At 44.9% G+C, this 13,774-nt stretch overlaps 1 protein-coding gene across 2 annotated transcripts in view; it reads left to right on the top strand.

Moving 5' to 3' along the window:
* The window catches only part of PRKCA (protein kinase C alpha), a 1,912,272-nt gene that overhangs the window by 43,206 nt on the left and 1,855,292 nt on the right, over positions 1–13,774 (top strand). For both annotated transcript variants that reach the window (XM_069655048.1, XM_069655049.1), the window contains exon 2: positions 1,486–1,517. In XM_069655048.1, coding sequence (XP_069511149.1) covers positions 1,486–1,517 — 32 coding nt within the window. The remainder of the gene's footprint in view (positions 1–1,485; positions 1,518–13,774) is intronic.

Here is a 13,774-nt window from a genome sequence, read left to right as displayed (position 1 = left end):
CGAATCCCGGGTCCGCGCTTAGAAGCCTCTTGGTATGAAGCGTGTTATAAATAACCAATTACAATTACAACGTAGATTTGGGTTGTGTTTCACATGCCTATTGTTGTACCTGAAGTGTTTAGGAAGGGAGCAAACCGACCGGGGCATAGCTGCTGAGGTCAACTGCTAACTAGTCAGCTGCAGCAGAGGGCCTGCACCAGGTTGGCAAATGCAGTGCATACGTCCACTAGCATTAGATAGATATAGTCGCACTTTGCAAAGTCAAGTATTGCCCACACCCCACTGCAGAAATTCATCAATGGAAAGAAAACAAATCACACACTTGCATTTTCATGTACCAAGAATATGAAATGATCTGGTAATTTCTTTGTGTTAACTGCCCCCTGTTGTGGCATACAAATTGTAGTAAAAATCCTTTTAATTATATTTTTAATGCAATTTGAGCAAATGGACCAAATGCACTCTCTTAGTATGATCTTTTTTTTTTAACCTTTTGATACCATGATCTTTTTTCTAATTTGATGTCTTTAATTGTTGCGCAATGTTTTTTTTTATTGTTTGCATGAATGTTGTAGGTGCTAATGAATTCTGATGCCTATTCATTTATGTATTATAACATTTACAATGAAGAAATATTTTCTATGTTAGGTATTTGCTTTAGAATACAATAAATAAGACGGTATTAGTCTCCCCTCCCCCCCAAAATGTAAGTCAACCGATTGGGTCTGCCCTTCTTATATTATCTAAAAATCATGACCTTCAAAAGCAAAGTCGCCCAATTGGCAGTACTGGGAAGTGCTGTTACCAGGTTGGCCTCATGCCCGCTTCTGCATGAACACCCTGCCACCATTCTACCCAGCTGAGTGGCACAGGGCCACATGCAGATGACTCTGCAGTTCAGCTTGCAGCCTGCGGTTCCCGTCTAAGCTACATGCACGATCTAGCACTACAGGCCTTCGCTGTGCACTTGGTGACACAGCGCCTTGGAGATGGCCAGTGCACACCCCGCTGCTGCGCTCCTAATTGCCCCAGCATCATAGAATTGTTCAGAGCTCTCTCCCTGGCCCCCCCTCAGCTGCTCCCACTCCAGCGTAGCAGCAGCTAGCCTGGTACTCGAGGCTTTCACCTGGCCGCTGCACTTGACCAGTGGTTGGAGCGCTCTGCTCTGAAGTGCAGAGAGTGCTTGAAGCGCCGCGTGATTGCTGCTGTCAAGTGCCAGTCAGGTGGGCCGCAGTACGGACATCACACGGAGTGAAGAGGCCTTTGGGCATCTCCCCCCAATAATGTGCCACAGATTCCTGCCACCCCGTCAGCAGATTGAGGCTACTCGGTCGCATTTTAGTCGATGAGCGCGGTCCTTAGCTCCTGACGCACTCTTTAGTTCAACGCTACCTGACTGCCCGCTGCCTTATACTGTGCTCGCCTGCTGCTTACAATGGGAATCATTCTTTAAGTAATTTGTGCTTGTTGTTTTTTCTCCTGCAGGGGGTTCGGGAAACAAGGCTTCCAGTGCCAAGGTAAGGACAATAATGATAATGGCACGAGTCGTTGTGCTTTGTTGTAACTGTGGCGAACACACACACGCACACGTTGAAAAAGAAAGTGCAGGTCCGATACCCGCCCTGTTGCTTGCAGTGCACTTGTCCCCTACTTGCCTCTATGATCACAGGGTGAGGGATGAGTTTGAGGTGTAAATTGAGGTGGGGCACTTCGGTGTAAACCAGGGCGGCGGCATTTGGGCGGCTAAATTTGTAGCATTAGTATAACAGGGATTGGACAAATATAAACATGAAATATGAAAATCAGAAGTGTTCTGCTTTCCACAGAATTTCCATAATGTAAACGTCGCACACTACTACCTATGAACTGCGTTTGACGTGTTTTTGTTTAGAATCCCAATGCTGTGTTGTAAAAATAAATAAATGTGTCGGGTTGATTTCGCTGCCTGCGTGTGGGCGGGCTGGGCAATGACGCCGCTTTATATTCATACGAATGTTCTTTCATGTCCTTATGTCTGGCTTTTTAATCTGATGTTGTCCCCGCGCCGCGCGGCAGACCTCAGGCGAAGCCTTTCCTTTAATCGCTGCTCCAGATTGCCGCTTGATGTCTGATGCAATTAAAAGAGCTTTTGATATGGACTGTGCAAAATGCAAATCTTCCTGGCTGACCCACGCGGCTTCCTGTGATGAAACAAAGCTGTTTGTCAGTTATTGAAATGTGCTCCTGCGCAGGCGCCGAGGTTCTGCCGTTTCAGTTCCGTGACAAGGCTGCCAAAGACACGGGGAAGGATGACTTTTATTTTGGCGTGCAGCAATTGAAAGTAAGCGTTTAGTGAAAGGTTGCAGGAAACCTCAAGCCGCTGGGGGAGCACCGTTGGGTGCGTAGCAAATGGGGCTTTCGATGCCTGGGGCGGATGATGCATCAAGATTAGAAAAAGCAAAAACGACTCTTGCACCGCTAAACACTACAGTCACAAAAATACACCACATTGTACGCACGCAGAAACTGCGCCTACTTCATGCAGCGCGTGCGTGCAGTGCGCACATGCGCAATCCCACTTGGATAATTACCGTTCCAAAGGGAATGGCCGGAATAGTGGCCAATGCTGTGCAGACCCAGAACGTTTTGCTATTCACAAATGTTTTCAAGTGCGCAGCCTTGCATATGCACCTAATCTAAAAATGCACCCGTCTGTGTGTAGGGAGGGAAAACGCAGAAGGAAAATGTATTTATAGTGTGAGCATGGCGGTATCGGGTAATATTATCCATCATAGGGAGATGTCCCTGTGTCAATCCAAGGGACCTTTGCGGAGTGAGGTTAATAAAGGAAACGAAGGAGCAAGATGATGGATGTATTCAAAGAATCCAGATATAGAATAGGGGATTGCGATAGGTTAAGAGTTTCGGGGGGGACGGGCGAACAGTAGTGAGGATTGAGTATCCTGATCAAGCACCCCTTTCATTAAGGGATTTTTTTGGTAACTCAAAATAATGAGGTAATCCCAGTTCATCATGTTGTGAGGGCAGTGAGTTTAAACTTTTTAGCAAATGTCAGGGAAATCACATTTACCCCCAAATTATCGCCAATGGATGATCTTGGGGTATATAAGTGGCAACGGGCTCGCTGTGGAAGCAAGACGACACAGAGCCACACAGGTTCAAACCCCCGGGTCCGCGCTTAGAAACCTCTGGGTATTAAGCGCGTTATAAATAACCCATTTTATCATTATATCATATGGACCTGCACAGTTGTGGTCAGGCTGACCTGGGTTTCTAATGGAAGGACAACCAAAGGGTTGTCAGGGTCATCCTTCTGGCTGGTAGCGAGGTCACAGCTGGCGCCCTTTCCCTGGACCCTACTCCACGATCCGTGTGTGGGAGCTCTGTGAAGTCTGAGTCGCTCTGGAGTCGTGGAAGGAGCTTCCCCAAATTCAGGGCCACCAGTAACAGACTCAAGTGTTTGTGGAGACGCCTCTACCCCATTGTGTTTAGATTTGCCAAATAACCTCTAAATTATGACGTTAGAGATTTTGCTCGGATGGATTGCAAAGGGCGAGGGCTCTGCTCATTTACACCTATTTTTGACGTTTTAATCAGTATTAAATATCAGTTACTTTTTGCCAGCAAGCCTTCTTGGCATGCTAGACTTCAGTTTTTAAGCATAAGATATTTATAAATAGTAATGAAAAAACGCGCGCAAATCCATAATAAAAAGATTACCAGTCTGAAATGATTAACAAAAATACATTAATAAACACAATAATAGCACACACGTCACTGCCAACAGCCCAACTGCCCTCTTTGAAACACTCCTTGATGTGTACGGTTTTTAACGTTTTTGGTGCAAAAGGGAGTGTCCGGCGTGTGTCCAGACAACGTTCCATAGGAAGAAAAACAGCCCACAAGCCCGTAATGGAGCTCTTGAAACAGCAGCAAAGTTCCAACGTGCAGCAGGTCAGAGAGAGGTGCCTAACTGCACCCTTTGCAGAGCTCCTTGATGCGATTCGCTTGAACATCTTTTGTCTAGGCACAAACTGTTCTGGCTGTATCATCTCCAGACACATGTGCTCGATCTTAATGAAATCCTGGAATGTAACATTGTTAATGGGTGCTATCTAGCTATGTCCCCTCATGTTTATGTGGAAAGAATGAGGCTTTGTGTTTTACTGGGATGTGTTATGTTAAGCATGACATGTTTTTAGTCGTTGTGGGATTAGCCTGCGTACATTTATCCATCTGGAAGTGTTCTATAGCGAAGGGTTTCTCCCCTCTCCTTTCGTCCTTTGTCTCTGCAGAGAGCACAATGCCCTGTGCCAAGTTGAGACGTGTTGTTCCCCATGTTGGACACTTGTTTTTATTAACGATGGTAGGAGTTGCCTAGGCAGATTATTCTTGTAAATTGCTTTCATGTTGTTGGTTGAGTTCGCAATTCTGGAGATTTGAATGTGGTGCTTTATGCATTGACTATGAGGGTGCATTGACCAGACAGTAATGGCCGCCGTCTTTGCTCTGGCCTAGCTGCATACTCTCTTTTGGACTATGATGCTTTTCTATTGGCATTCGCGCAGTTAGACATTTCACGCTGGTTATGTTTCTGGGTCTGTTCTTCAAAATGGAGAGGGAGAGGGGTGATGTCCTGCAGTTTTTAGGCAACGGATGGATGTAATTCCGCGATATCACCATATGTAAGTACCCTGCCTTTCCACTAGATTCCACTATCATCGTATTTAGCATGTTTTGTTGTTAACGGGCATGCGTTACTTTTAGAGGTTTGATGACCGGATCGTTCTGCGACTGGTGGATTGGAAGCATACCTCCGAGAGATGTACGAAGGCCCTCTTTGTTCGAATGAAGCATTTTTATAATGTAGGCAACGGATGGATGCAACTTGGCATTATCACTATATGTAATTACGCTGCTTTTTCACAGCACGTCATCAACTTTTTATTTAGCGTGTTGGGTGGTTAACGGGCATGTGTCATTTTTAGTGGTTTGAGAACCGCATCTTTCTGTGACTGGTGTGTTGGAAATATACTTCTGAGAGACTTGGGAAGTCTTAGACTTTGTTCGAATGAACCATCTTTGATAATGTAGATAGCCATGTACTGGTACTAACCATTCTATGTTAAATTGATTTTGTTTTAATGATTGGTAGTTAATACATGTGACGTCATTATGGGGTGAGAGATGCACGTCCCAGGTTGGAATGTGTCAGCGTTTTTGAATGTTGGTGTTGGTTGCACTTGGATGATGCTGTGTTGCTCTGTTGGTTTATTGGCATTGGATTGTTAGTTGCATGTGACGTGGGTGTCTTATGTTGGCGTTGCGTTCGCTTTGGTGAACTTACTTGGTTGTATGATTCAATTACAACAATACTCTTAATTGAATCAGTTCCACATTCATCTTTGATCGGACAATTAATGGGAGAATGAAGGCCCATTGACCCTGAGGAAGACTTTTTAGTCGAAACTAAGTACATTTTCAATTAATTGGTGTTCGTTAGACCACTGTGGTCTGACGGCTATTTGTCATCTCATGCAGCTTTAGCACCTGCGGGGGCACCTGGTTGGCCTTTAGGTGTGGCCTGTCCACACTTTTGCATGTGCTTATCTTCTCAGGCCGGCCCCTAGTGTTGTGCAGGGAACATATTTATATCAATGAATGTGGGTTAGGTCCAGGGTAGTCCGTTGGAAATGGTTTTCCTTTAGTAAACATTAGTTCACACACCATTGTATCATTTCTAGTCAAATGCTTCATATTTATGTTTTTATTCATTGTGTGTGTGTATATATATATATATATATATATATTGATGTAGTTATGTGTTATGTACATTGTATAATGTAATAATGTATGTCTTTATACTGTATATTTTATAATGTATCTTTGATTAAAAAAAGAAAGACAGAATGTGAAATATAACATTGACTCCATTGTTGTAATTGACAAATGTTCAATAGAATTGTTTTGTGATTTATGTTGCTGTCACACATAGACTGTTTGTTTGCCCTTTCCTTGGTTAGATGTGCTTTTCTACCCCCATGGGAATGTTACCATGGTGATTCAGGATATCATCTAATTAGTTGTATATATCCTTGGATATGTATGGATGCATGTGATAATTGTATTGTATTTCTCATATAGGAGATAGACAACTGCATTCATGCGAAGGGTCAAGTGATAGTTACGCCTGGGTACAAGCTTAAGACCTGATATGTTTCACTCTGACATATGGAGTGGAACAGCGGAAAGAAGCCCCCCACTATGCTCTTTGGAAAGCGGCATCTAAATGATTCCCTCCAATGTGCAAGGGAATGTTTGATCTGTGGGCCAGGAGCCGCAAAGCAGGCATCGGGGCCTCCTGCCCCTGCCCTACGATGCATTAGCCGCGTTGAATAGGTCATCTGTCATTTTGGGTGCTGAGGAAATGCCTCCTTTTATTGGTTGCTGGCTGGTGGGACTACTTTGGAATCTGTGTCTTGAGTAGAGGGTGATGGATTGCATGTGGCCGGGCTGTAGCTTGTTCTCTGGTGCAACTAACCCTGGTGCGGGCATTCTAATCGCCAGCCTCCTAGTCCATACAACATCGCTTGGATTCTTGGTTGTGTGGTGGCCGTTTTAAAAACCAGGGCCTGATTGCTTTCGTTTATGTATGTGAGGGGGTTGTGGAGCGCGACAAGAGGCTGTTCTGTAGCCACAGAGCCCCCTGGTTGTGGAATATTGAGCGAAGAAACGGTCGTGCGTTTGCTGGTTTGACACTAGACTGGTAGCCTCCAGGGTGTGTATTCTGCTGTGGGCGTTCCTCCTGATGCATGCTGCATTGGAGGAGAGGCCCGAGGGGGAGGAACCCGTGCACTCTCAGCATCTGCTGTGCCACCAATCGTTTCTCCTTATAAACAATTGCTCCTGTGGCGTTCGCGTGCCCCGATTTACTGCACACATCATGTCGTTTTAATTGCCATGAACTATTTCTATAGGTAAATTTTGTAGCTCTTTGTTTTCTGTCATTTGATGCACTGCTGTGTATGGTATTTACTGGGGGCAATCAGCCTGCTTCGTCACAGAAACTGAACTATTCGTGAAAGCACACAGGTGGCTAACCACCATAGATAAGAGCTAACCCGTCCAGTATGCTCTGCATCTCCTTTCAAGAGAAAACCTACCTGAGTGCGTGCTTGCATGTATTTCATTTGGGGCCTCCTCATTTTCGCATAACTACGTTTCTTTCGTGGACATAGGTGAACATTGCTTTGTTTTAGTGACTTGGTCAAATGTACTGTGAGTGAAATTCGTCAAACTTTGTAATTGTACAGTTGGAGTTACTTTGGGCTTTAAGTGGGCCGGGGCTAGCCGGGGCCGAGCCCCGGAAGGCTCGGAAATCTTGTTCTGAGATGTGGGTACTGCCAGGGCTCACTGATCTCCCCTGGCCAGCTCCAGTCGCCACAGGACAAGGCTTTTTTCTAAAGCCTGAAGCTCTTGCTCATGGGCAAGAGAGTCAGGCTTCATAAAAAATGCATTTAATCCATAATTGTGGCACCACACCTGCGAGGCATTCCTTCAAGCAAGAGATGCCCTTGGGCCGGTGCCACCATTATGGAAGAAAGGTGAGGCTGCTGGAAGCAGAGGCCTTTTTTTTCTAAAGCCTGAAGCTCCAGCTCATTTGTGGAAGTTTCAGGCTGTAGGAAAAAAGGCCTCTGCTTTCTGCAGCCTCATGCTTTCAGCCTTAATGGTGGTGCTGCCCCTCCCCAGGCATGATGCCTGGCAAGGGGCAGCGCCACCATTAAGGCTGAAAAGGTGAGGCGCTGTCCCCTGCCAGCCAAGACTTTAGCAAATAAAAGCAGGGATCAGCACCCTCTTCCCCAGGGGCAGATGGTTCTGATCTCTACGAAAGTCAGACTTGTGGTGATGCCTGTAGCGCAATTAGCCGAGGATCCTCAAGAGGGCATGGCCAAATGAGCCGTGAGGTGACACCCGCACGCCCCACCTCCCCTGCCGTTAGGCCACGCCCCCTTGATGAGCCCTGACTCATTTTCCAGTGCCGCTTAAGGCACTGGAATTACTCAAGTGGATCAGAGACCATTGGGTAGATTGGGCTTTACCCCCCTACTCCCCTGTTATTTTGGGTTCAGTTGACTTGACCTGGTATGGCTGATGTAAAAAGCTGTGGCAAGATGGGACACAGACAATAAACTGCGCTTGCGCCGCCTGCACAGTTAACTATGTGCCGGCAATTTCTAATGTAAAGCGTTTCATTGTTAGCACCAGTGTTCTTTTGCGTACAATTTTAGGCTACTGAAATCGTGAAGGGGTGTTAGCACTTGCATGTCAGGGGAGTGATTGGAAGGGGGGGGTCTCTCATTCTCACAACAGTCCTTAAATGTGTGGTTTCAGACGTTAAGGAGAGAGTTAACTGCTTGAAATAGCCTTGTTGGAATGTGTAAAGCAGTTCGATGCACACAACACAAGTAAGTTTGCCCCTCCCCCGCAGTCATCAGAAGTTACAATCCTATCAAAGGGCAGAAGGGCAACATTCACCAAGTGTTGCTTGCCAAAGAAAGTCAAATGTCTCAGTTGCTCTAGAATAGTGTGGCTAAATAATGTGTGTGCAAAACCTGGCCAGCGATGTGCATTCGAAATGAAGTGTGTTGCACGAATTGGAAATGTGCATGGCAAATAATCAAAACACAATTCCAAAATATAATGCTAAATGGTACTATTTCACCAGGTATCTTAATTGTTTCAATGCAACTGCTCATGGTACATGAATTTATACTTTTATGTCTTCCTCATAAGCTATAAGTCTATACTTAAACTGATTAGCCTGAACTACACAATATTAGAAATGATTAGATTATTCCTTTGTAATAATTTCATATACCCATCACCCCCTCCGCCCCCTAGCCTTATCCTCCTGTTTCTTGTGTGTCTCTTGTATGTCTCCCCCCTCATCTCTAGAATCCATTCATATAAATCACTTTTTACATACTAGAGCTGCAAGTATTTATATACAACTTGTTATTTTAATATTGGTCCAATCTACTATTGTTCATATTATATATGTTAGCCAATTTAACAAAAGAATTTGTCATATAAAAAGTCAAATGCATTTGATCAAAAAAAAAATATTCACTATGTAAATTATTAATGGTTCTTGTTTCATGTAAGTCTGTATCTTGTTGATATCTGTATTATTCTCAATATTTAAAACAATAACAACTATTAAAATTAAAAAAGAAATGAAGTGTGTTCAACTCGTTTGAGGGATGGCCGTCTTTGGGTTTGCCCGTGCGTAATAGCAATATTTTGAGATTTTGCTCGCAACCACCAAAGGCATTTTGCAGTGAAGATGTGCATACCCTAGTCGCCTGCATTGGCACTCTGGCGGCGTTCCTGGGGATTGTGCTGCCGCAGCAGCACGCCCCCACTCGTGGCCTAGCGTCACTCGGGTGTGTCGGGAAAAGCTCCATCTTGCATTTCTTGAAAGGCTGTTCGTTAGCTTTACTCTGGCCTTTTCTGATCAGTAAATGGACAGACTCCAGATAGCATCTCCTCAGTGTTAGCTCTTCCCGCTGCCAGGAGCAGACTGTACCCAGGTGGCCCATTGCCCATTGTGCTTTATGGACACCCTGATTTTGCATGTGGGCCTGTCTCCTTGTGGACACGAGGCGTTTGCCATTCATAGTTCGTGTTCTGCGGGATTCTTTGTTTCTGAGCTTTTCAGCAGGTAACGCCTGCTCGCAAAGCCGTTATTTTAGGGGTCTATTGATCGTTTTGTTGCTTCAGGTCCTTTATCTGTGAACCCTGAACCGTGATTGGTTCGTGTATTTAGTGTCCTCCATTGAACGCTGATTGGCTGCTTGCTGTCCAGTGCGTCAAATCGTTAATCTCAAGGGCGGCCCTTGGAATCTTTGACTCATCTGGGGTTGGCTACTCCTGGCAACACTAAGGGCAGGGATTGGTTGCCCTTTAAAGTTCCGCTCTTGAGACCTGTGCACCTTCGACTAGTGCTCCACGCACGGTGAGCGTCATGGGGTCGACGCTCACGGCGTGGGCACCTGCTTCCCGCACAAGCCCATCACCCAGCTTTGGCTCACTTTTTTTTTCTTACGGCTTTGCTTTCCGTTCACTTTTTATGGCGCCTCGTTCTGCTCACGGAATAGTTTATAAATCCTTTCAGTTTTCACAGTAAATAAAAAAGACAGCCTTCTCCATTGTCTGGTAGAAAGTGAAGTGTCTGCCGGCTGTTAATCTGGCTTTCTGGAACTGGGGGCCGAGGGGACGCGGTATTAAGCTCAGAACCCTCATCCCTCTCCCGCCCTCCCCACCCCATCTAGAGTAGGGCTTATAAAGCACCACCTTGGAACATGCATTATTTCAATACAATAATAAAGAAACTGCTGGACATGATAACGCGAGCATTTAAAACTTCGCTTGAAAGGATCCGCCTGCCAGGCGGAAGGGACGCAAATGCATTAAACAAGTGCAGTGAGAAATGCTTGCAGAGAGGAAAGTGTTTATTCGGGGCTAGAGGAGCGGTGTAATTAACTATTTAAACACGGGTCTTTGCGGGTAGGGCCTGTTGGCACAATGCAAGGGAGGCCCTGTTAGTTTGTGCTATGCGGCAGTCACCCATAAGCCAAAACTATTGCATTAGAGTACAGATGGGGAGAAATGGCACATGAGGAGGGACACACAGCTTGTAGATGTTTGGTTATTTGCCCACCCATTGACTTCCCATAACCATGCTGATCCCTATGGCAATTCACATCCGGTTCCTGCCCCTCCCTGCCCAAAACCCCTCTTCTGGGGAACTCTTGCAGCTGCCTTTAATCAAACTTACCATCAAACTTTGCACTCAAAGTGCCTGCCAGTGTTTTTTCAAAGCAGTCTTCAAAGAGTTAAAGTTGGAACTGTAAACGCGCTACTGCCGTGATAAAAATGTCTAAACCAGGTCTGCCTTCAGCCACTCGTTTTATAAGCACTATGCAGTCCTTCACTGAGGTCGTGTTAAAAACGAGCATTGGCCAAGCCAACAGTTGTGGCTTGTGTATAAGTATTGGGCATTTGCCGGGCACTGCTACTGTGTGCCTAGGTAATTTCACCATTTTACTGCTGCTACCATTGATGGCCAGTCAATACCACTATGGCAGTGCCTGACGGACACCTTTCCCATACGTAAACAAAAGCCCAAACTGTTGATATTGCCAATGCTTGTTTTTTTATCTTGGTTTCTTTAATGGGGTCTAGGAAGCCTTACCCTGTGCTGTGTGCATGTGTTCTTCATGCCAGGCACACATGGCTGCTTTCTTCATGCCAGGCACACATGGCTGCTTTCTTGCACCATAGTTTAATCTTCATCTGCGGCAGCGTTCTGGTTTGGATTGTGAACATGGCCCCAGCAGATGGTTCTGGAGTCCATAGTAGCCATTAAATCCACAAAGGGCAAATCAAGTGCACATGTCTTATTTTCTCACTCACTTTCACTGGGTTGCGGTTCCACTTTCTTTTATCTTTAATATAGTTTGTTGATTTTTTTTATGTGTGATTTTTGTGCGCAACTGGAAGTGAGCTGGACCAGATGGTTTGGGAACCACAAAGAGGCATTGCCAGGATTGTGTAACAAGTGGGGCCTGGAGCTAATGTAGAAGAGACCACCATAAGGGGAAGGAGATCATATAGCGAAAGGGGGCTTCTCCTGTCCCCGGCCGAATGCACAGGAGCGACCAAGCGTAGCAAGTGGGGGTAGACCAATTTTTAAATAATGGGTTTAAATGGTGCATTTTACTGTACACTTTCTGTGATAATTTATGTTAAACAGTGATGGAAGTGGGCCGGAGCGGTGCTCCTCTACTTTTTTTTTAAATTTAGCTTCACTGTTCCTATACTTTTATTTTAAAGAGAAACCGTTCCGGAACGGTTTCATTTTAGAATAAAAGTGTAAGACGAAGTTAAAACTTGCACTTCAGTGCGCTGCATCAGGGGTAGGTGGGAGGTGTGGCTTTAATCTTTAGCATGCCCCTTAGGATGTGGGTGTTTATAAAGGGCAGGGTGTGTAAAGCTGCTTGCTGTGGGGACAACGAATAAAGTTAATGCAGTCATTTAAAATTAATTTAGCATTTTCTTTCGCTGTGTTTCTTTCTGCCTTTACACATTGGTGGTGGAAGAATTGAGATTTGGGGTTTGTATTGTGTGTGGGAGGGGGTGTGGAGATGGGTGTTGTGGGGGGCGGGCCAGCAGGGAACATAGTTCCACATTTCTTTTCGTACACTTCGACCACTGATGTTAAAAACCACTCAGTTTACAATCTGTTTTAGTGGGGGTAAGACATGAAAAAATACATTAGATGTGAATTCACCGACAATGCAATGGAGTATTTTCCAAAGCATTTTCCTGTCTTTGTCACTGTACGCCAGTACTCTATGTGTAAAACACATGTTAATACTGACTGTTCCCACACATAGCGATTGGGTTGTTTTGCCCATAATGTCAGTAAGGAATCTATAGCAAAATATGTTCATGCTAGCTCTACCAATAAATGCAAGTATCCCCACATGTTGGCTTTTCCTTAATAAAAAAAGCCATGCCACCGTAAGAAAACATGTCCTTGTTGGCTATACAAATTCCCCCCTCCACGTCCACCATATAAGAACATTCATCATGTGGTATTTGTTCCTCAATGCCATTAAAAATGTTTTGCCACAGTCCTTCACATAATAACACTCAAGTTGGCTTTGCCCAAAATACCAGTAAAACATGACATGTCCCTGTCAAAAATGTTTGTGCTGTGGGATGTTTTTACCCATGCATCCAAGCCCTACCATAAAACTGTGCAGTACTGGCATGGAAAACATCATGATGGCCAGAACTCCCCAGAGAGTGCACAGGGAAAACATGAAGAATAGGCTGCCACCCATTTTTGCCTATGTTGTGAGCACAGGAGGGCACTGCCTAAAACCACCATTGGGCTACACACACAGTAGCCTGAAACCATTTGGAATGGCAATGCTGATTGCCAAAAAGCAACTCAGAACTGTGGGGAATTCATTTTCTTAATCCCAAAAATGGTTGCAATACCGTTACTCACCACTATCAGAAAGCCGGCGTTTTAAAACCACCAGACTTTTGTGTAAAACTGAACAAATGAAACAAAACCAGGCCAAGGAAAGACTTGCTAAGAGGTGGATACAATGTAAAACTATATTCTGAAATGACTTGAAGGAAGTAATTATTTAATGTATAGGTAAAAATTGTCAGTTTGATTTGAATGTAGAAAACTGGGAACAAAAAGTGACATTTAGCTGAAACCTGGCTTAATGAAACTGGATTCTGCCTGACAACTACCCCCGAGAGGAGTTGAAACCTGCTCAGCCACTCTTCCCAGGCCTAGCTGCATCCTGCTGCCCCTTGCCAAAAGGAGTTGACACCTCTCTGATTAGATTAGGGGAGGGGCACCGCAGGAGGATGCACAAAGCCTTGTCCTGGACTCAGGCAAATGTTATATTGGGGGCGTCGTAAAATAGCTTCCTCTCGGGAGAAACTGGGGGGCAGCTGTGCCTCTGTGAAAAAGCTGGCTTGAAGGAAGTGGATAAACCAGTTATTCCACCATGTGATGTGGGAAGCCACACCCCTTTTTGACCAGAGCATAATTTTAAAAACAGATAGATAACTCATAGTGCGGACTTGTCAGAATTATATAAGTAATATCATTATTCTTGTGATTTTTCTGTGCACGTTTTAAGAGGTGTTAGGACCCTGTGGTGTATTCGGGGGGGTT

Source organism: Ambystoma mexicanum, chromosome 3q (assembly GCF_040938575.1).
Source record: "Ambystoma mexicanum isolate Mex_15411 chromosome 3q, UKY_AmexF1_1, whole genome shotgun sequence".
Taxonomy (NCBI): Eukaryota; Metazoa; Chordata; class Amphibia; order Caudata; family Ambystomatidae; genus Ambystoma; species Ambystoma mexicanum.
Note: the sequence above shows the minus strand (reverse complement) of the source record. Positions and strands in the feature narration are given on the sequence as shown.